The sequence below is a fragment of the Monodon monoceros genome, unplaced genomic scaffold (genome assembly GCF_005190385.1).
Source record: "Monodon monoceros isolate NGI ecotype Baffin Bay Population unplaced genomic scaffold, NGI_Narwhal_1 Super_Scaffold_12, whole genome shotgun sequence".
Taxonomy (NCBI): Eukaryota; Metazoa; Chordata; class Mammalia; order Artiodactyla; family Monodontidae; genus Monodon; species Monodon monoceros.
This window is the reverse complement of record NW_021703768.1, coordinates 107,492,986-107,515,024: the sequence shown is the minus strand read 5'-3', so window position 1 is coordinate 107,515,024 and position 22,039 is coordinate 107,492,986. Positions and strand designations below refer to the sequence as shown.

The following is a 22,039-nucleotide window of genomic DNA, read 5'->3' as shown; positions in this document are numbered from 1 at the left end:
TCAACCATACTTCAATAAAAAATATAAAAATAAAAATAGAGATATTAAGCATAAAAGGTACAATTTTACAATTCTTGGCTCTGTTTAAATAAACACACACAATAATTTGTATACAGGTTTACATTTACAGAATAACTCTGAAAGTCCATGACTAAAATCTACTTCCTAAAGAGGTTGATTTGGATTTTCTTTGTTTGTTTGTATTTATTTGTTTACTTGATTTGAACCCTGAACCTAACAACTTTGGTCTTTTTCACAGCAGTGGGATATATGAAACAATACTAGAGTCTGACACCCTCACACCATACACAAAAATAAACTCAAAATGACGTAAAGATGTAAATATAAGACATGACACCATAAAACTCCTAGAAGAGGGCTTCCCTGGTGGCACAGTGGTTGGGAGTCCGCCTGCTGGTGCGGGGGACTTGAGTTCGTGCCCCGGTCCGGGAAGATCCCACGTGCCGTGGAGCGGCTAGGCCCGTAAGCAATGGCTGCTGAGCCTGCGTGTCCAGAGCCTGTGCTCCGCAACAGGAGAGGCCACAGCAGTGAGAGGCCCGCATACAGCAACAGCAGCAACAACAACAACAACAACAACAACTCCTAGAAGAGAACACAGGCAAAACATTCTCTGACATAAATCGTACCAATGTTTTCTTAGGTTAGCCTCCAAAGGCAATAGAAATAAAAGCAAAAATAAACAAATGGGACCTAATCAAACTTCTAAGCTTTGGCACAGCAAAGGAAAACATCAACAAACTGAAAAGACAACTTATGGACTGGGAGAAAATATCTGCAAACAACATAACTAACAAGGGCTTAATTTCCAAAATATACAAACAGCTCATATAACTCAATACCAAGAAAACAAACAACCCAATGGAAAAATGGGCAGAAGACCTAAATAGACGTTCTTCCAAAAAAGATGTACACATGGCCAAAACGCAATGAAAAGATGCTCAACATCGCTAATTATTAGAGAGATGCAAGTCAAAACTACAATGAGGTAGCACCTCACACTGGTCAGATTGCCATCATTAAAAAGTCTACAAATAAATGCTGAAGAGGGTGTGGAGAGAAAGGGAATCCTCCTACATTATTTGCAGGAATGTAAATTGGTGCAGCCACTATGGAAAATGGTATAGACACTCCTCAAAAAACTAAAAATAGAGTTACCATATGATCCAGCAATCCCACTCCTGGGCATATATCTGGACAAAAAAGTAATTCGAAAAGATACACGCACCCCAGTGTTCACAGCAGCACTATTTACAATAGCCAAGACATGGCAGCAACCTAAATGTCTATTGACAGAGGAATAGATAAAGATGTGGTGTAGAGCTAACCTCATCCACCAGAAGGCAGAGAGCAGAAGCAAGAACTACAATCCTGCAACCTGTGGAATGAAAACCACACTCACAGAAAGACAGGTAAAATGAAAAGGCAGAGGACTATGTACCAGATGATGGAACAAGATAAAACCTCAGAAAAACAACTAAATGAAGTGGAGACAGGCAATCTTCCAGAAAAAGAATTCAGAATAAGGATAGAGAAGATGATCCAGGACCTCGTCAAAAGAATGGAGGCAAACATCGAGAAGATGCAAGAAATGTTTAACAAAGACCTAGAGGAATTAAAGAACAAACAAACAGAAATGAACAATACAATAACTGAAATGAAAAATACACTAGAAGGAATCAACTGAGGCCAAAGAACGGATAAGTGACCTGGAAGACAGAATGGTGGAAATCAGTGCTGTGGAACAGAATAAAGAAAAAAGAATGAAAAGAAATGAAGACAGCCTAAGAGACCTCTGAGACAACATTAAATGTACCAACATTAGCATTATAGGGGTCCCAGAAGGAGAAGAGAGAGAGAAAGGACCCAGGAAAATATTTCCATTATAGTCGAAAACATCCCTAACATGGGGAGGAAATAGACAATCAAGGCCAGGAAGCACAGGAAGTCCCAGGCAGGATAAACCCAAGGAGAAACACCCAAGACACATAGTAATCAAATTGACAAAAATTAAAGACAAAGAAAAATTATTAAAAGCAACAAGGGAAAAATGACAAATAACATATAAGAGAATTCCCATAAGGATAACAGCTGATTTCTCAGCAGAAACTCTAAAAGCCAGGCGGGAGTGACACGATATATTCAAAGTGATGAAAGGGAAAAACCTACAACCAAGATTACTCTAACTGGCAAGTATATCACTCAGATTTGATGAAGAAATCAAAAGCTTTACAAACAAGCAAAAGCTAAGAGAATTCAGCACCACCAAACCTGCTCTACAACAAATACTAAAGGGACTTCTCTAAGTGGGAAACACAAGAAAAGGACCTACAAAAACAAAAACAAAACAATTAAGAAAATGGTAATAGGAACATACATATTGATAATTACCTTAAATGTGAATGGATTAAATACTCCTACCAAATGACACAGGTTCACTTAATGGATACAAAAATAAGAACCATGTATATGCTGTATACAAGAGACTCATTTCAGACCTAGGGACACATACAAACTGAAAGTGAGGGGATGGAAAAAGGTATGCCATGCAAATGGAAATCAAAAGAAAGCTGGAGTAGCAATTCTCATATCAGACAAAATAGACTTTAAAATAAATACTATTACAAGAGACAAAGAAGGACCCTACATAATGGTCAAGGGATCAATCCAAGAAGATATAACAACTGTAAATATTTATGCACCCAACATAGGACCACCTCAATACATAAGGCAAATGCTAACAGCTATAAAAGAAGAAATCGACAGTAACACAATAATAGTGGGGGACTTTAACACCTCACTTACACCAATGGACAGATCATCCAGACAGAAAATTAATAAGGAAACACAAGTTTTAAATGACACAACAGACCAGATAGATTTAATTGATATTTATTGGACATTCCATCCGAAAACAGATTACACTTTCTTCTCAAAGGCACACAGAACATTTTCCAGGATAGATCACATCTTGGGTCACATCTCAAGCCTCGGTAAATTTAAGAAAATTGAAATCATATCAAGCACCTTTTACGACCACAACACTATGAGATTAGAAATAAATAACAGGGGGAAAAACGTAAAAAACACAAACACATGGAGGCTAAACAATATGATACTAAATAACAAAGAGATCACTGAAGAAATCAAAGAGGAAATAAAAAAATACTTAGAGACAAATGACAAAACATGACGTTCCAAAACTTATGGGATGCAGCAAAAGCAGTTCTTAGAGGGAAGTTTACAGCAATACCTCAAGAAACAAGAAAAATCTCAAATAATCTAACCTTACACCTAAAGGAACTAGAGACAGAAGAACAAACAAAACCAAAAGTTAGCAGAAGGAAAGAAATCATAAAGATCAGAGCAGAAATAAATGAAATAGAAATGAAGAAAACAGTAGCAAAGATCAACAAAACTAAAAGCTGGTTCTTTGAGAAGATAAACAAAATTGATAAACCATTAGCCAGACTCATCAAGAAAAAGGGTGAGGACTCAAATCAATAAAATTAGAGATGAAAAAGGAGAAGTTACAACAGACACCACACAAATACAAAGCATCCTAAGAGACTACTACAAGCAACTCTATGCCAATAATATGGTCAACCTGGAAGAAATGGACAAATTCTTAGAAAAGTACAACCTTCCAAGATTGAACCAGGAAGAAACAGAAAATATGAACAGACCAATCACAAGCACTGAAACTGAAACTGTGATTAAAAATCTTCCAATAAACAAAAAAGTCCAGGACCAGACGGCTTCACCGGCAAATTCTATCAAACATTTAAACATTTAGAGAAGAGCTAACACCCATACTTCTCAAACTCTTCCAAAAATTCGCAGAGGAAGGAACACTCCCAAACTCATTCTATGAGGCCACCATCATCCTGATACCAAAACCAAAGATACTACAAAAAAGGAAAATTACTAACCAATATCACAGATGAATATAGATGCAAAAATCCTCATCAAAATACTAGCAAACAGAATCCAACAACACGTTAAAAGGATCACACACCATGATTAAGTGGGATTTATCGCAGGGATGCAAGGATTCTTCAATATATGCAAATCAATCAATGTGATACATCATATTAATAAATTAAAGAAAAACAACTATATGATCACCTCAACAGATGCAGAAAAAGATTGTGACAAAATTCAACACCCATTTATGATAAAAACTTTCCAGAAAGTGGGCACAGAGGGAACCTACCTCAATATAATAAAGGCCATATAGGACAAACCCACAGCATACATCATTCTCAATGGTGAAAGACTGAAAGCATTTCCTGTGAGATCAGGAACAAGACAAGGATGTCCATTCTCATCACTATTATTCAACATAATTTTGGAAGTCCTAGCCATGGATATCAGAGAAGAAAAATAAATAAAAAGAATACAAATTGGAAAAGAAGAAGTAAAACTGTCACTGTTTGCAGATCACATGGAACCAGCTATACATAGAGCATCCTAAAGATGCCACCAGAAAACTACTAGAGCTAATCAATGAATTTGGTAAAGTTGCAGGATACAAAATTAATGCACAGATATCTCTTGCATTCCTATACACTAACAATGAAAGATCAGAAAGAGAAATTAAGGAAACATTCCCATTCACCACTGCAACAAAAAGAATAAAATACCTAGGAATAAACCTACCTAAGGAGGTAAAAGACCTGTGCTCAGAAAACTATACAATATTGATGAAAGAAATCAAAGATGACACAAACAGATGGAGAGATATACCATGTTCTTGGATTGGAAGAATCAATATTGTGAAAATGACTAGACTACCCAAAACAATCTACAGATTTAATGCAATCCCTATCAAACTACCAATGGCATTTTTTACAGAACTAGAACAAAAAAATCTTAAAATTTGCATGGAGACACAAAAGACCTCGAACAGCCAAAGCAGTCTTGAGGGAAAAAAAATGGAGCTGGAGGAATCAGACTCTCTGACTTCAGACTACACAACAAAGCTACAGTAATCAAGACAATATGGTACTGCCACAAAAACAGAAATATAGATCAATGGAACAGGACAGAAAGCCCAGAGATAAACCCATGCATCAACTAATTTATGACACGGCAAGGATATACAGTGGAGAAAAGATATCCTCTTTAATAAGTGGTGCTGAGAAAACTGGACAGCCACATGTAAAAGAATGAAATTAGAACACTTCCTAACACCATACACAAAAAAAACTCAAAATGGATTAAAGACTTAAACCTAAGACTGGACACTATAAAACTCTTACAGGAAAACATAGGAAGAATATTATTTGACATAAATCACAGCAAGATCTTTTTTGACCCAACTCCTAGAGTAATGGAAATAGAAACAAAAATAAACAAATGGGACCTAATGAAACTTAAAAGCTTTTGCACAGCAAAGGAAACTATAAACAAGATGAAAAGACAACCCTCCAAATGGGAGAAAATATTTGCAGACGAATCAACAAAGGATTAATCTCTAAAATATATAAACAGCTCAATATTAAAAAACCATACAACCCAATCACAAAATGGGCAGAAGACCTAAATAGACATTTCTCCAAAGAAGACATACAGATGGCCAAGAGGCACATGAAAAGCTGCCCAACATCACTAATTATTAGAGAAATGCAAATCAAAACTACAATGAGGTATCACCTCACACCAGTTAGAATGGGCATCATCAGAAAGTCTACAAACAACAAATGCTGGAGAGTGTGGAGAAAAGAGAACCCTGTTGCACTGTTGGTGGGAATGTAAATTGATACAGCCACTATGGAGAACAGTATGGAGGCTCCTTAAAAAACTAAAAATAGAATTACCATGCAACCCAGCAATCTCACTACTGGGCATATACCCAGAGAAAAACATATTTCAAAAAGACACATGCACCCCAATGTTCACTGCAGCACTATTTACAATAGCCAGGTCATGGAAGCAACCTAAATGCCCATCGACAGATAAATGGATAAAGAAGATGTGGCACATATATACAGTGGGATATTACTCAGCCATAAAAAGGAAAGAAATTGGGTCACTTGTAGAGATGTGGATGGACCTAGAGACAGTCATACAGAGTGAAGTTAGTCAGAAAGAGAAAAACAAATATCACATATTAACGCATATATGTGGAATCTAGAAAAATGGTACAGATGAACCGTTTTGCAAGGCAGAAATAGAGACACGGATGTAGAGAACAAATGTATGGACACCAAGGGGGGAAAGCGGTGGGGGGTGGTGGTGGGATGAACTGGGAGATGGGGATTGACATGTATGCACTAATATGTATAAAACAGATATCTTATAAGAATCTGCTGTATAAAAAAGTAATAAATTAAATTTTAAAAAAAGAAGATGCGGTGTATATTTACAATGGAATACTACTCAGTCATAAAAAAGAATGGAATAATGCCATTTGCAGCAACATAGATGGACTTAGAAATTATCACACTAAGTGAAGTCAGTCAGAGAAAGACAAATATCGTATGATATAACTTATATGTGGAACCTATAATATGACACAAATGGACTTATTAATGAAACAGAAACAGACTCACAGGCATAGAGAACAGAGTTGTGGTTGCCTAGGGTAATAGCAGGGGTTGGGGTAAATTGGGAGTTTGAGATTAATAGATGTAAAGTATTACATATAGAATGGATAAACAACAAGTCCTACGATGTAAAGTATTACATATAGAATGGATAAACAACAAGTCCTACTGTAACAGTACAGGGAACTATATTCAATATCCTGTGATAAACCATAATGGAAAAGAAAAATATTTTTTAAATAAAAGAAGCTCATAAATACAACATTTAAAAAAATTAGAGTCTGATATGTGGATTCATGTCCTAATCCTACAAAGACACTACATCTTTGTAACTTCCTATTTTATATACTTTATTTGTATAACTCCAAATGAGTGGCTTTGAATAGTTGTTCTCACAGATTATGAATTTTAAATCGTGTCCACTATAATATGGGGTATCAGTAGCTAATTTTGTCAATTAGTCAACAGGGTATTCAAAAATGTCCCCTAATGAATGCCTTACTAATAATAATTTCCAGATAGCACAAAAATCTTCTGTATTGTTTATAAAATAGAAACTCCCAAAATTTATCTTTAATCACAATTCCTATCAAAGTTCCAGCTGATTCTTCACAGATACTGACAATCTGGTCCTAAAACTTATACAGAAATGCAAAGGATCCGGAATAGTCAACAAAGCTTTGAAAAAGGAAATCAAAGTTGAATTTCCCCAATTAAAAAATATATTATAAAGCCTCCTAAATCAAGACAGTATGGTACTGACATAAGGATAAACGTATAGATTTAAAAAACAGCATTAATAGTACAAAAGTAAACTCATATTTATGGTTGACTTTTGACAAAAGTTTCATGGCATTTCATTAGGAAAGGATGGTCGTTTTAGCAAAGGGGCTGAGAGAAAATTGGATATACATATGCAAAGAGATTCATTCAAACCCTTATCTCACTCCATACACAAAAAACTAACTCAAAATACATCACAGACCTAAAAGTAATAACCAAAAGTATGGAAGAAAACATAAGAGGAAGTCTATGTGACTTTGAGTTAGACAGAGTTCTTCTTAGTTACATCAAAAGCACATTCCGTTAAAGGAAAAAATAAATTGGATTTTTTCAAAATCTATAAAAATTGTCTTTGAAAGATACCATCAGGAAAAGGAACAGAAACCTCTAGACTAGAAGAAAACATTAGCAAATCCTATGTCTGACAAAGGATTTACATCCAGAGTATACAAAGAACTCTTAAAACTAAATAGCAGAAAGACAAAAAGCCTAATTCAAAACAGATAAAAGATTTGAATAGACATGTCACCATAGATGATATATGAATGGCTATAAAAAGGGACATGAAAAGATGCTCAACATAGTCATTAAGAAATGCAAATTCAAACCACAATGAAATACTGCTGCACAGCCACAAAAATAGTTTAAATCAAAAAGAGACAATAACAAGTGTTGATGAGGATGTAGAGAAACTGGAACCCTAATAAATTGCTGGTGGGAACGTAAATTGGCAGTACTTAGTAAAAGAATTTTGCAGTTTCTTAAAATATTAAACATAAATTTACCATATCACCTAGCAATTCCACTCCTAGGTTTCTACCCAAGAGGAATAAAAATATATATCTACACAACGACTTATACACAAATGTTTATATTAGCATTATTCATAACAGCAAAAAAGTGGAAACAATCCAAATGCCCATCAACTGATGGATGAACAAACAATGACTTATTATTCAGCAAGAAAAAGAATGCACTATTGATACATGCTACCACATGGACAAACCTCAAAAACATTACGCTAAGTTTAAGACGCCAGACACAAAAGACCAAATTTTATATGATTTCATTTACATGAAATGTAAAGGTAAATCTATAAAAAGAGGAAGTTGATGAATGGTTGCCTGGGACTGGGGGTAGGAACAGAATGATTGCAAATGGGTGTGAGGGACCCCTTTGGGGTGATGGAAAAGTTCTAAAACTGAATTGTGGTGATGGTTGCACCGTTCTGTAAATGTACTAAAAATCATTGAATTGCACACTGGGGTGAATTTATGGTATGTAAATCATACCAGAAAAAAAGACATTGGGGGAAAAATCATTCACAGTATCCTTTTCAATTTGTCACATTTTAAATAATGATCTACCTTAGAAAAATCAGCTTGACATATTCTTGAATCTATCTTACTAATGAGAAATAATTAGGTTCTACTTAGAAAAATTTCTACGTAGGAACTTTCACCGTAAAATACCAGTTCAATGCCTTTTAAAACATTACTAATTAGAACCATCTATTTTGAAGTGACAAAATTCTAACTGGAGATCTACAGAGACACAGGAATTATCCACGTTAGTAAACAAAATGGAGCACCAAATAATTAAATTTTAAAAGACAGATATTTCCACAATGAAGTACTCATACTTTTCTAAGTATGTGTATACATAATTGTTATTTCCACAATAAATTACTCAGACTTTCTATTTTGTTGTAATAAACTGCTGAAGTTCTATTTATCCATAAGCACACAACCAGACAAAACTGTGAAGACCCTATGCCTATCTATACATAAGTTCCTCTGTCAATAAGTGAACTGTCCATCTATGAACTGGGCACACTAAAATATTTGCTGGTAATATAATACTTTTACAATGGAAATGAACCTATCACATTTTAGTTGCCACTACATGCATTCAAATCCAAATTATAATGGAGATAGACAATTTGCACTAATCAGATTAGCTGATATAATTATCTGCCTGGCCACTCCTCTTAGCATGTTAATGTTTTTTGACTGTTAATCCTAATGAGTTTTACAGGACCCTTAACATCCAAATTCTTGCAATATGAATGAGCAGATAAGCCTTGTTAGGTTATTTCTGCCATTTGAGATAGCTCACCATTTAATTCTCACGCATCTCCAAAGTCCTCTTAACCTGACCACACTGCTCTGCCACTCCAGTGTAGATAACCTCTCACAAAGAGTTTCTAATTTTCTCACTTATTTTCTAATACGCCTCTACAATGTGCCTCAGTCTTCACTCAGCCACATCTAAACTTGGTGGTATGGTAGGCCCTTTACAATCTGAAGGTATGTTTCTTCCTTTATTTCTGATAAATTTTATTTTACTACAGTAACTATCATGAAACAGCTGGAGTAAGTCTCCTGCTATACTACCCATAAAACTGTTGATGACAATTTGAAATAATTCATCTCTATTTACTTCCAAATTTTGGAATGGGAAGCAAGTTTCGACTTTTGTATACTTTTTCACCTAAAGAGTAGGAAAACATTCATACTGGCATTAAGGTCCCATTATATCATCTCCCAACTAGTTCACACTTATAGCCTGTTGAATAATTGAAATTCATAAAATCCTTTCTAGCTCAATGGCATCTGAGTGGGTTCCTGGAAAGATGTTAAAGGTAAGGAGAGGAGGTATCCAAGTTTAGTACAGTTGGAGCTGAAAGACAGTATTAAAATTCATTCAAGACACATAGGATATGAAGTTTGATGGATGCAAATCCAGTCCTTAAAGATCCTGAGCTCTGGAGTTTTCCGAGCCACTAGAGTGGCTGCCCTCAAATCTGAACCTGCACAGGAATTACCTTGGATTCTTTTGAAATACACTTCTTAGTTTTGAGCCTCAATCTGGGATTCTCATTTTAAATGGAGAATTCCCAGCTCCCACTACCTCACCCCCACTGCCGTGATTTTGATACAGGTGCTTGCACACCAGACTTTAAAAAACAGGGCATCAAGAAGCATGATCTAAAAGCCGATGGTGTGGGTTCACTGCAGAAAGTGGTCATATATTTTAGATGAAGCCAGGCAGAGGGAAGAGGAAAAATCTGGGGCCAAACAGCTTCATATGCTTGTGAAGGAAAAAAAGGTTTAGGTCTGATAAGTTTAATTGGAAAGCAATACGAAGGCAGGAGCTGTTTAAATAATGCTGAAACTGGCTCATCAGCTCCATTCCCTGATCATCTGTGTTAAAGCCTAAACAGTTAATAATGTATTGAAAATATATGGATGTTCATTATGAAATGAAATCAGCTGGAAAAGGCAAGTACTAAACTATCTAATCCCCAAGGGCCTTCTTAACACCACCATGCAAAAATTCTGTACGAATATCTGGTTAGCATTGAAATGGCTGAGTTCCCATTTTCTCACTTCTCTCAGTCTAGGGCTTGGCATTAGAATAAAGATGAGATGGAGACAAGATGATGTGCTCACTATGGCTGCACCCTAAGTGCACTCTGCATCAAATTATGGTCCTCACTTGGTTGTGGGAACCTTAAAATTTCCCTTCAGGAACACCCCCCATCCACCCACCTCACCCCCCACCAACAAATCATAATCCAAGGGGGACTACTGGTTCTCTCGGTGCTTTAAAATATGTCAATTACTTCCCTAACTCAATACACTTCCCATCTATCAGGAACCTGGAACTCCTCTGATTATTCTTTATTTTGCAAACACAAAGCCATAAAACCATCTGGGTAAAAATGTAATTGTAATTAAGCAGAAACATTCAATTGTGCATGAACTCAATAAAAATGTGCTCTGTTTTAGTACTGCATAAAAAATGTTTTAAGACTGCTATACAGAGTTTCCTGAATTTGAAAAGGTATACTATTTTTATGATTCACCTAATAAACTTCAAATAAGTATATATTAATATTAAATATTATCTAATAAATATTATTAAATAAACAAAATTTCTTCTCACAAAATTGGTCCATGCCTGAAGTCTCTCAGGACACTAAGACACAGATTAACACATGATTAAAGGGGTTATTAACTTTTAATGTATAATATCGCTTTTTCCATCAGCACGATGATTCTTTTTACTAGAACTCACTATATCACTCCCTTAGAAAAAGACTGGAGTGTCTGCATATTGGCCACTCTAAGTACAGAAACTTCTTCCATGTGTCACTGTCAGCGGGAACAAAATCATCCATGCCGTTCTAACTTTTAAGCAGGAAAACCATGGATGGTTTAAGGAGATGTGCACTTAAAGTTGATAAGGAAACACTGAACACTTAACTAAATAGTACCATGAAAAAGACAGGTAGGACAAGTTGAGGCAAAGAGAACTTTCCTTAAAAACTGTAAGGACCTTGAAGCAAGAACTATGCACCGTTTTGTTCTCTGGGTATTCGGCACAGTATATAGATGTAACTAGCCCACTACTGATGAACTTTTAGAGTGCTCTGCTCTTGAAAACAATGCTGCGATGACTAGGCTTATACATAAATCTTTTGCTCTTATGTGAATATTCCTCTAATATTGATAACTACAAGCAGAACTGCTGAAAACTAAGCATGTTTAAAATTTAAATACATACCACACAAGAGGCTCTACCCAATTTACTCCCCTCAAATGTATAAGGTTAAGTGTTCCCCAAGCGTACCCACCAGATATTATTAAGCTGCACAATCTGTGCCAATCTATGAACCAAAAGTGATGATTGAGAAAAATTTTTCCCTAGTTTCCTAATACATTTGAAAAAACTGTGAATGTTTATTCGGTATTTATATTTCCTTTACAGCATATCCACAAGAAAGTTAACAGTGCTTATCTATGGATGTTAAGATTACAGATGACTTATTTTATGTATTTTCTAAACTCTCTATACTCAGCTTGTATTATTTTGTTATTAACATTTATCTTTTTAAAATACTCATAGAAAGGGACTTCCCTGGTGGCGCGGTGGTTAAGAATCTGTCTGCCAATGCAGGGGACACGGGTTCAAGCCCTGGTCCGAGAAGATCCCACATGCCGTGGAGCAACTAAGCCCGTGCACCACAACTACTGAGCCTGCACTCTTGAGCTCTTGAGCCACAACTACTGAAGCCCGTGCACCTAGAGCCCGTGCTCCGCAACAAGAAAAGCCACCACAATGAGAAGCCCGCGCACCGCAACGAAGAGTAGCCCCCGTTCACCGCAACTAGAGAAAGCCTGCGCGCAGCAACAAAGACCCAACGCAGCCAAAAAATAAATTAATTTATTTACTTATTTAAATTAAAAATAAATAAATAATATACTCATAGAAAAAGAGCACTGGAATTAGAAATGAAAAAGACCAAACACCTAATAGAAAAATGAGTAGAAGAAATGAACAGAAAGTTTACAGGAAAGGAAATGAGAATAAAAATATGAAAAATGGTCAGTCTCACCATTAATATGAAAAAATGTAAATTAAAACTACTTTGAGATAACATTTCTTGCCCATTAGATTTTACAAAGATCAAAATTTTTAATAATACCTATATTGGTGACAGCATAGCTGAAAGACGTACTCTGTTTTTCTGCTGACCTGAGAGTGTAAAGTGGCATACCTCCATGGGGTACAATCAGGCAATATTGCCCCCAAATTACCAATACATTTGCCCTTTGACAAGGGCATGACATAGGCAAAATGACATACCTACAGAGTCTTATTCATTTAGCACTGTTCATAACAGGAAAATACTGGAATCCATTAAATGTACATCCACACCAAACTGATTAAGGAAATTATGCCACATTTTTGCAATCAGATAAAATGGAAGTACCAAAACAGAAAGGGGATTCTCTTTATGCACTCATTATGTGATAATCTCACACATCAGTGTGTGTGTGTGTGTAAATAATGTGGCTTTTAAAAGCTCTTAATGTATTTTATTTGTTTATGTGTCAATTACCTCTAGCTCACACACTAGAAACTAATAACCCTGGCCACCTCTAGGAAGGGATACTGAGCAATAACTGGGGAAAGGCTGCTGGAGGAAGATTTTCATTGCATAACTTTTTGGAGGTTCTGTGTGGTAAAGTCTGAGTCCTTGTAATTTTGAAAATGACTTCATTCTGCCTTTAGGTCTGAATGGTAATTTGGCTGAATCTAGGATTCAAAATCACATTTCATCAGAAATCTGAGGCTATCAACTCATGACCCCCTAGCATCTGGTATTACTGATTCAATCTCTAATATCAATCTGACACTCATCTTATTGTAGATAATCTTTCCTTTATTAAACATGTAGGATTTTCTCTTTATCTTTGATTTTCTAAGATTCTGCCACAATCAGTCTAGGTTTGGGTCTCTTTCCTTATGCTACTCTCTGTTTAGTGGTTGGTCTTTCAGTCTGAAGGCGTGTGTCTTCCTTTATTTATGGGGCAAATTCGATTCTGATACAAAAAAAGTCTCTTTAACCTCTACCTAACCAACACTGGTTCCATCAAGCAATTCATCTCAAATTACTGAATTAAATAACACTCTCCACACCATCCAGAAAACATGATCACTGAGGCATGCAGTATGCCCAACACTCACTGAGCTTAGATTCCTCTCTTGTCTTGTTGCAATTACTTCCACCAGTCAGCCTGTATGTTCACCAAGAATCAGCTATATTTGCTTGAACATATGTTCACAACATTTTGTAATTACATAATTTAATCAAACCTAAATATTAATGCAAGTGAAATATGAGTGCAAAAGATGTCTTTGTTTCTATGAAAACTTTGGAAAAACTTGAGAAAGATTAAGTTGCTAAAAAAAAAAGTGCTGCAATTTTATTTGGGATGAAACTGTACAAGATTTGAAAGTTTTAAAAGTCCAGGATTCTACACATAAATTGCCTTGCATTTGTCTTTTAAATTTTATTCCAAATACAGAAACCTATATTGGAAATTGGTCTTGGTGCATCGTGAGTAAGGCTCACCTGGAGCACCAGTTATCTGACCTACACTCAAAGGCGTAGTATCTGGCCTCACATCCAAAGCTTGGCTAATGAATGTATATTTTGGTGATGTATATTAGAATCAAATGTTTAGGGTTCATTTGCATACATTTTTAAAACTCTCTCCTTTATTTTTTTTTAAATTAACTCCCATTAAAGAAATTTGGCCTAGAGGGGTGGGATAGGGAGGGTGGAAGGGAGGGAGACGCAAGAGGGAAGAGATATGGGAACATATGTATATGTATAACTGATTCACTTTGTTATAAAGCAGAAACTAACACACCATCGTAAAGCAATTATACTCCAATAAAGATGTAAAAAAAAAAAAAGGAATTTGGACCATCTAGATCTACGATTCATGGCTCACAACTTTTCTTTCGTATTTTGCACCCATTTGTCCTTTATGTTCTATTCTGGGACAATTTCTGGGTTTGCCTTCTAGGTCACAAATTTACTTACCAGTTCATCTATGGAGTTTTTAATTCTAATAATCATATAATGTGAGTTCCATTGTATCTAATGTTTTTTGTTTTTTTTTTGCCGTATGCGGGCCTCTCACTGTTGTGGCCTCTCCCGTTGCGGAGCACAGGCTCCGGACGCGCAGGCTCAGCGGCCATGGCTCACGGGCCCAGCCGCTCCGCGGCATGTGGGATCTTCCCGGACCAGGGCACGAACCCGTGTCCCCTGCATCGGCAGGTGGACTCTCAACCACTGCACCACCAGAGAAGCCCGTATCTAATCATTTCTTTACAGACAGCAGCTGTCCTGTTTTTTTCCATGAATATATATCTACTCTTATTTTTCAGTTAAAGTATTCTATTTAATCTAGTAAGATTTTTGCTTCATGGTTTTAATCAACCAATTTGATGACTCTCTTTTATATGGTTTGTTTTCTTAACAGTGTGATATTCTTAGGTGTCAGCTCATCTCTTTTTGTTGGTTTCCCACTCACCTATCTGTTGTGACCAGCTCTCCTCTAGTTATTTGGAGGGACAAGTGGGGCCATCTACTGCATGCAGGAAGCCAATGGCTCAACTTTTGAGAGTGGAGACTCTCCATCCTCTGGTGTCACCCACACGTCCGGAAAAGCTCTACTACTATTCTCTCCGCTCTTGCCTACGGACACACATTTGTCCTCTGCTACCTGGCACAACTGGACAGCAGACAAAACCAACAGTGTTGTTATTCAAGGGCCCCTTGTGCTCATGGCCCTCTCTTTCTTTGCAAGTGCAGTAGCACCTCTGCCATAGCTGCCTCCATTCACACATATTCTCTAATGTCTATATGTTTTCCATTAATCCAATCCAAACTGTTTGCAGTCTTTCAGAAGATACTCGAAATGTCTGATGTACTGATGGCATTCTTTTAGAATACTGCTTTAGATTTATTTAGAATATCTTTTCTGTCATTCCTAAGATTTGGCTTGAACAAAGCAGCTGGATGGGTGACGTTATTCTGCAATCTTTTTTCATTTAGATGTTGACTCCACTTCTACTCCAGTTCTCCTAGGTATGTACTACCTTTTCCCTGTCTTCATACCCTCCTCTCCTATTTCCATACTGGTACTTGATAAAGTTCCTTGTCCAAAAGGGATGCCCCCAAATACTTAAGTGTTCAAAACTTCCCATGGTACCAAATACTTTGATTCGCATAAGGGAGTAAATTGGAAAAAAAAAACAAAAAACGGAATTTACACAAGGCTGCAGATTTTGCATGAAGAGCTAATCAGCATAACTACTATATAAAACTCTAAATTTATAAAACTCTAAGTTTAAGTAAGTCTTAGTAGTTACTCTTTATCATCCTGGAAAAGTAATCTAAATATTACTGATAGCCAGTAATCATCAATCTAAAGAGAATCACAGGCAAGGAATGTACTGATGTAGTTTATCTTGGCCCAGTGCTTAGGTGTGCTTTTGTTAAAAAAGTGTTAATTTTGAGCAAACATGATTGTTTCACTCTTTCGTGAAATTTAATTTGTTGCTTTTTGTACTTTAATTTTTTAGAGATTACTATTTAAAACAGAATAACGTACTGTATGTGTAATATTTTATTCAGTGATTTTTACTGGGTGCCTACTAAAAACTAGATATCTTACCATGTTCTGGAAATGAAGAGATGAACAAGAGAGTATCATCATAGCACTTGGGACATTCCTACATCTGTACGTAACACAAACTACTTTATTTCCCTATTTATATCTGTGACTGGCAAGCCAGGTTGGGAACTCCTTGAAACATACCAAGGCTTTCTCATCTCCTTTCTGTGTTCTCTGTACCTACAAAATGCCTTGCTCAAAGGAGTCGTTCAATAAATGCTTAATTACTTAATACTACTTATGTGCCCATTAGATCTCAATTATTTTTCAGTATTAGAGACTAATAAGGGAAAATAGTAAGAACACTTCATAGATTAATTGCTAAATATACAAATACAATTTGTGCATTTTACAAATAAGGGAAATAAGATCCAGAAAGATTAAATACTTTGAAGAGGCAACACTGGAACCTGTAACCAAAATCTCCATTCAATCACTTTTCCCTTTACAGCACAAGTTAGATTGATATCTGGAGAATGAATTGGCCAGTCTTAACAAATGTTCACCGCTTTGCAATACTTGATAACTGTTATCTATTTCCTTTGATAGAGACATTTAGAACCTTTCAAATATGTAATAATTCAAAAGGTGTTGAGGAGTTCAGGCACAAGTGGGTAAAACTTGCTACTGAGAGAGGGGAAGGGAAGGTGTACTTTGTAATCTACTCTTTCCTGTGCAACTGACAGTCAGAAAGCTTTTACTGAGAAGAAAAAACTGTTGCAAACTAAAGGAGCTGCATTTATAAAGAATGCACCTTCATATAAAGACATCATGATGCCTCACATTAGAATTACTGGATCACAGAATTTAAATAGAGAAAAACAAGAGTGCAATCCTTCGATAATCAACAGTTAAACAGAAAAAGCCTGTACTCAGGCAGACAGGGCTTTTGAGGTCTGATCTCACCAGACAGTTTAGGATCACTTCCCCTTATTGCACCTTCTGGCCTTGTCGGAAGAAACTTTTTTTTTCATTCCCTTGTTAGGCTCTGCATTTTCTCATCTCCACTCAGTCTCTTCCTTCTATCTGTAACACTCCCAGCCCTTTCCTGCCTGGAGAAAGGCTCCCCATGCTTCAAAATCCACTGAAACTCTGCCTTGGGAAGCCTTCCCCAACTCCCCAAGCGTGGTTTAACCTCGGGCATAACATCTGATTTAACATGCTGCTAAGTCACTGTTTCATGACCACCTGTGTCGTATCTACTTGTATATGATGTGCTTCCAATCTGTGAGCCCCTAATGCAGGCTCTAGAATATATTTAGCATCCAACAAAATTTTCATTCTATCATCCAATTTTAATTAAGTCATCAGATTCTCTCATTTTACTTATGAAAACTAGATCCCAGAGAGGAAAGGGACTTGTCAATCAGTAGGGAACAGGCCAATGTCAGAGCTCAGATAACAAATTATGCTTTCCCTTTCCTAATCCACCCTCATAAGGGAAAGGGCTGGCATGACAGAGTCTGCAGTAACAAACCCAACCTTCTTGGCTATTTGCCTAACTTTTTACTCAAAGTCTGACTGCTACACTGTATTGCTAGCAATGTCAGTTTTCTTCAACAACAAAGACTTCCCAGTTCAGAACACATACATATGTGGCTAATAGGAAAAGTGAGTAAAAGTCCAACATGATAAACAGGGAGGTATGTCAAACTCCTATTCAGTCTATGAAAAACCTACTCATAATTCTAACTTTGCTCCTTTAAGTATAGAGAGAAGGCAGAGCTCATTTGGAAAATCTGACCAAAAGCCCACATTTCAACACAGTGAAATGCTTTATCCCCTATTGCTTCTACCACACCAGGAACTTTCTATATGTAATTATTTAATCCCCAGCCAAAAACCGGTGGACAATGAAATCCCCACAAAATGTTTCCCCCAGTGAAGTGTTCAAACATGAGCTCCATAAAAAACATTTTTAAAAGCTTTTCATGTAATTTTTCCATGCCATTTTTTTTTCACTCATGGCTAAAAATGACCATATTTGAATATTCATCACTATGAGCATCTGGTAAAATACAGCCCTGTGTGGCATTTTATATCATTTGACTGTGGTATCTCAGAAGGGTATAGGTAAAAATTTCCAGTTTCATTTTGTTTGGATTTTTAACCATCTTTTTCCATTTCATGGCTTTGGGTGCCTTTGATTGTGCTGATATTTTCTGCTGTCCATTACTATTGGATTTTTCTCCAAATGAGCAGGTTGCTTTCAGAGAAGTCCCTGTGGATTTCATCAGTGGCTCACTTGGAATATCAAAATGAAGCCACAAATCATGTGCGTGTTTACAATATTTTGTGGGTTTTGCCTTAAACCAACAGTAAAGTCCACAGTGATGATGGCTACACAGCAATGTGAATGTACTTAACACCACTGACTGGACATATAAAAATGGTCAAAATTGTAAATTTTATGTTATGTATACTTTACCACAAAGTAAAGGTCAACTTACAGGAGGCAACAATTATCCCAAACCCTGGGTCAAAAGACAGGGGGGGAAATGGAATGATGATCTGTATTATTCAGACAGGGCAAATGGCTTTTACTTTCTAGCTCCAACAGGCCTCTTAGCCAGGCTCTCATCCCTGCTATTTTCCTCCATGGAGTGGAGAAAAGAAAAGAAACTTTTGCCAAATAAAATGTAAACCTTAGAAAAGAAATGTTAAATCATAGAACCATAACCCTTCAAGTACTGACTGGATTCTCATGTCATCCATTAGTCAACTGCTCGCAGCCTTTGAGTTAACTCCTTCTCCCCTCGTTTCTCAAAGGAACAGTGAACAGGTGTCCCGTGTGAGCGTGAATGTGTTTAAATTCCAGACAGCTGTCAGAACGTAACTCCCTAGAGGACTGTTCTGACAGCTTTGAAGTGGGACATGAAAAAAACTATGAGATAATAGATGAGAAACTGGGGGTGAGGGGCAAACAAGGAGGAGATTCAGCAGTGAGCAGACTGGTTGTCTTCCAGTCTCCTAAAAGACACCACGTGGTGGGCTTATTTTGAAAAGCAGAAATAAAACCAGTGGGAAGAGTTGCAAGGAGACAGTTTTACCTAGTGTTATGAAGAAACTTATGACCATCTAGCAGAAGGCTATTAATCCAAACAATTAGCCTTCAGATTCACTGACTGCCCTGGAAATGTTGTATGGGAAGTACACGGTAGAGACTCCTGGGGGGTGCAGACTAGGGCCAAGGTCAGGGCGCACTTCGTAAGGGGATGAGGTGCAGGCAAATCAGCCTGGTCTACGAGGGGGAGAGGGAGGAGTGGCAGGGGGAAGAGGAGAGCTGGGGAAGGAAAGGCGCTTACCAGGCCACCTCCGCAGGTGCTGAAAGAGGCCAGCGAGCCAGGGTGCCGCAGCACAGCCCCGGTGTAGAAGCAGGAGGCGTCGGGTGGCGCCGGAGGGCGCGGGGCGGCTGTTGCCCGCGTGGGGCCCGGGCCCGGACTCGGCCGCTGTTCCACCGCGAAGCGCGGCGCCAGGAAGCGGCCGTCTCTCCGGAGCAGCAGGTATAGGTCCCGAGAGAAGGCCGGGATCCGCAGCAGTACCTCGTCGCCGTCCGGCTCTGCTTGCTGCGCCGGGGGGGGAGATGGGGGCGGCGGCTGCCACGAGGCCGCGGCGCCCGGGGACAGGGCGGCAGCCCCGCTGGATCCCCGCGGCACCTCCTGCGATTCAAGCTCCTCGTCTTCTTCGCCCCCCGGCGGAGGGGGTCGGGGCCGGGGCCCTGACCGGCCTTCCGCGGGCTCCTGGGGCGGCGCCGGGGCCACGGAGCGCACCTCGCGGGAGCTGCCGACCGCCTGAACCCGGGCGCCTCCGCCGCCCGTGGCGCCGCGCACCCAGCCTGGGTCCGCGCTGCCCCCGCTGCCGCCGGCCGCGTCCACCGGCTCCCGGCGCCAGAGCGCAGGAAACACGACTTCCCACTCCTCGCGGTCGGGGGCGAACTGCAGCCCTGCGGGCGGGGCAGACAGAGAAGTGCGAGGCTTAAGGTGCCGCGATTCCAGTAGCACAAGCGTCCCCGGGCACACACTCCGCACACAGGGCTCACGGGTAACGCGCTGGAGACCACCCGTCTAGCCCCTGAAACTCTCGCAACCCCTGAAGCCTAGCGATCAGATTACAGACCCCAGCACTTTCAAAATAAAAGTATGATTATCGGGGCAGGGGGAGGGGAAGAGTGGGGCTGCAAAGTTTGGTGACAGCACTTAGCTGTAGAAAAGAAAACCGGTGCAAAGACTCCAGCACAATTAAATGATTTCCTTAAGTATCTGCCAGAGCAAGGAAGAACTATCAATTTCTTTACGTCCCAATTTTCCTCCAGGTGCTGTAAACGTACCTTTGCAAATCTTATTACTCTCGTGAGAGGAAAACTAAGCATTTCACGTTGTTGAAATGAGGCCGCGAGAAGTGCGCTTCGGTCAGGAGCGTGACCCTCTCACCCGCAACCGCACGCCGGTTTTTATTGCTACCCGTGGAGCCCTGCTCACGGCGCACAGCTGCGCCAGCCCTGCCGACCCGTGCGTGCCCGGTCTCCGCTGGGGAAGGTGGAAAGCAAGCCCAAAGTCACGGAAGAACTTACCTGAAACTATCCCATTCGACAGGACCCCCAGCTGGTAGAGAAGGCAGCAAACGTGAGTCAGGCGCATCTCGCGGCTCTTCCCCATACCGCGCTCCCGGCCCCGCGCGCGCCTCCTTGCGCGATCCACCGCGGTCGCAGCAGCCGCCGCCAGCGCCGCAGTCGCCGCCGCCGCCGCTTCCCGGAGCGCAAGGAGGCCGGGCGGCGAGTTTGCCCAGGCCCTTTGTCTGCCGCGGGGGGGGGGGGGGGGGGGGTGTGGCGCCGAGAGGCTGCTGGAGCACGGGTGGGGGTGGGGGTGGGGGTGGGGAGGAGCGGGGGCAGGCAGCGCACCGCCCCGCAGCGCTCCGGCTCCCTGTCGAATTAGGTGATGAGTCTATTTTCTGCGTTCTGGACGTCGCAGGAGTTTCCGGAGCCCCTCAGGACAGCCCCACAGTCAGCCGAGAGCCGGCCGGCGCAAGACAGGCAGCGCTGCTTCGGGACAGGCGGAGGACTGCCCCGCGCGGGCAGGGGCGCCGCGGTGTCCGAGAAGAGGCTAGCCGCCAGCACCCACGCGAAACTGCCAGGGGCTGGTGCCACGGTCCCAGCAGCCGGGTGTGCCACGCTTCGCACCGTCCTCGGGACCGGAGGGCTCCAGGCTCCTACCCGCAGCGGCGCGGGAGGGAATTTGTAAGGGGATGAGGGGAAGACACGATTCGTGAGGTGGGGTGTGGAGAAGATTCAAAAGGATCCGACAAGAAAAACGGACCAAGGGGCGCCCGCCAAGCGAGACTTTGCGGGACAAAGGTCCCAGAACACCGCACACGTGCTCACAAGCCCGGTTGGAGTGGGGTGGGGAACCAAATTCCCTCACCCGACTCCTGATTGGCCACTCAGGGAGGCCGGATTTGCATCCTTACGCGGCACCCCCTCCTCCCTGCTGAGGTGTGTGCAGGTAGAACGGCCGTCCCCTCCCCAGCTCACCCCCTTACTCGGGTTCCTCCTTCAGTGGAGTTCTCCCCCCATCCACACATCACACAAAAGCCAAACTTAGTGCAGACTTGAGCACAAAGCAGCGGCCCCATTTACCAAAGACCTTT

General features: G+C 40.0%; 1 protein-coding gene across 1 annotated transcript in view; it reads right to left on the bottom strand.

Moving 5' to 3' along the window:
- The window catches only part of ADAMTS19 (ADAM metallopeptidase with thrombospondin type 1 motif 19), a 272,394-nt gene extending 251,343 nt beyond the window's left edge, over nucleotides 1–21,051 (bottom strand). The window contains exons 1-2 of the mRNA XM_029216811.1: nucleotides 20,967–21,051; nucleotides 19,702–20,339 (exon numbers count right to left, since the gene is read on the bottom strand). Of these exons, the coding sequence (XP_029072644.1) occupies nucleotides 19,702–20,339; nucleotides 20,967–21,051 (723 nt within the window). The remainder of the gene's footprint in view (nucleotides 1–19,701; nucleotides 20,340–20,966) is intronic.
- Nucleotides 21,052–22,039: the final 988 nt, after the last annotated feature.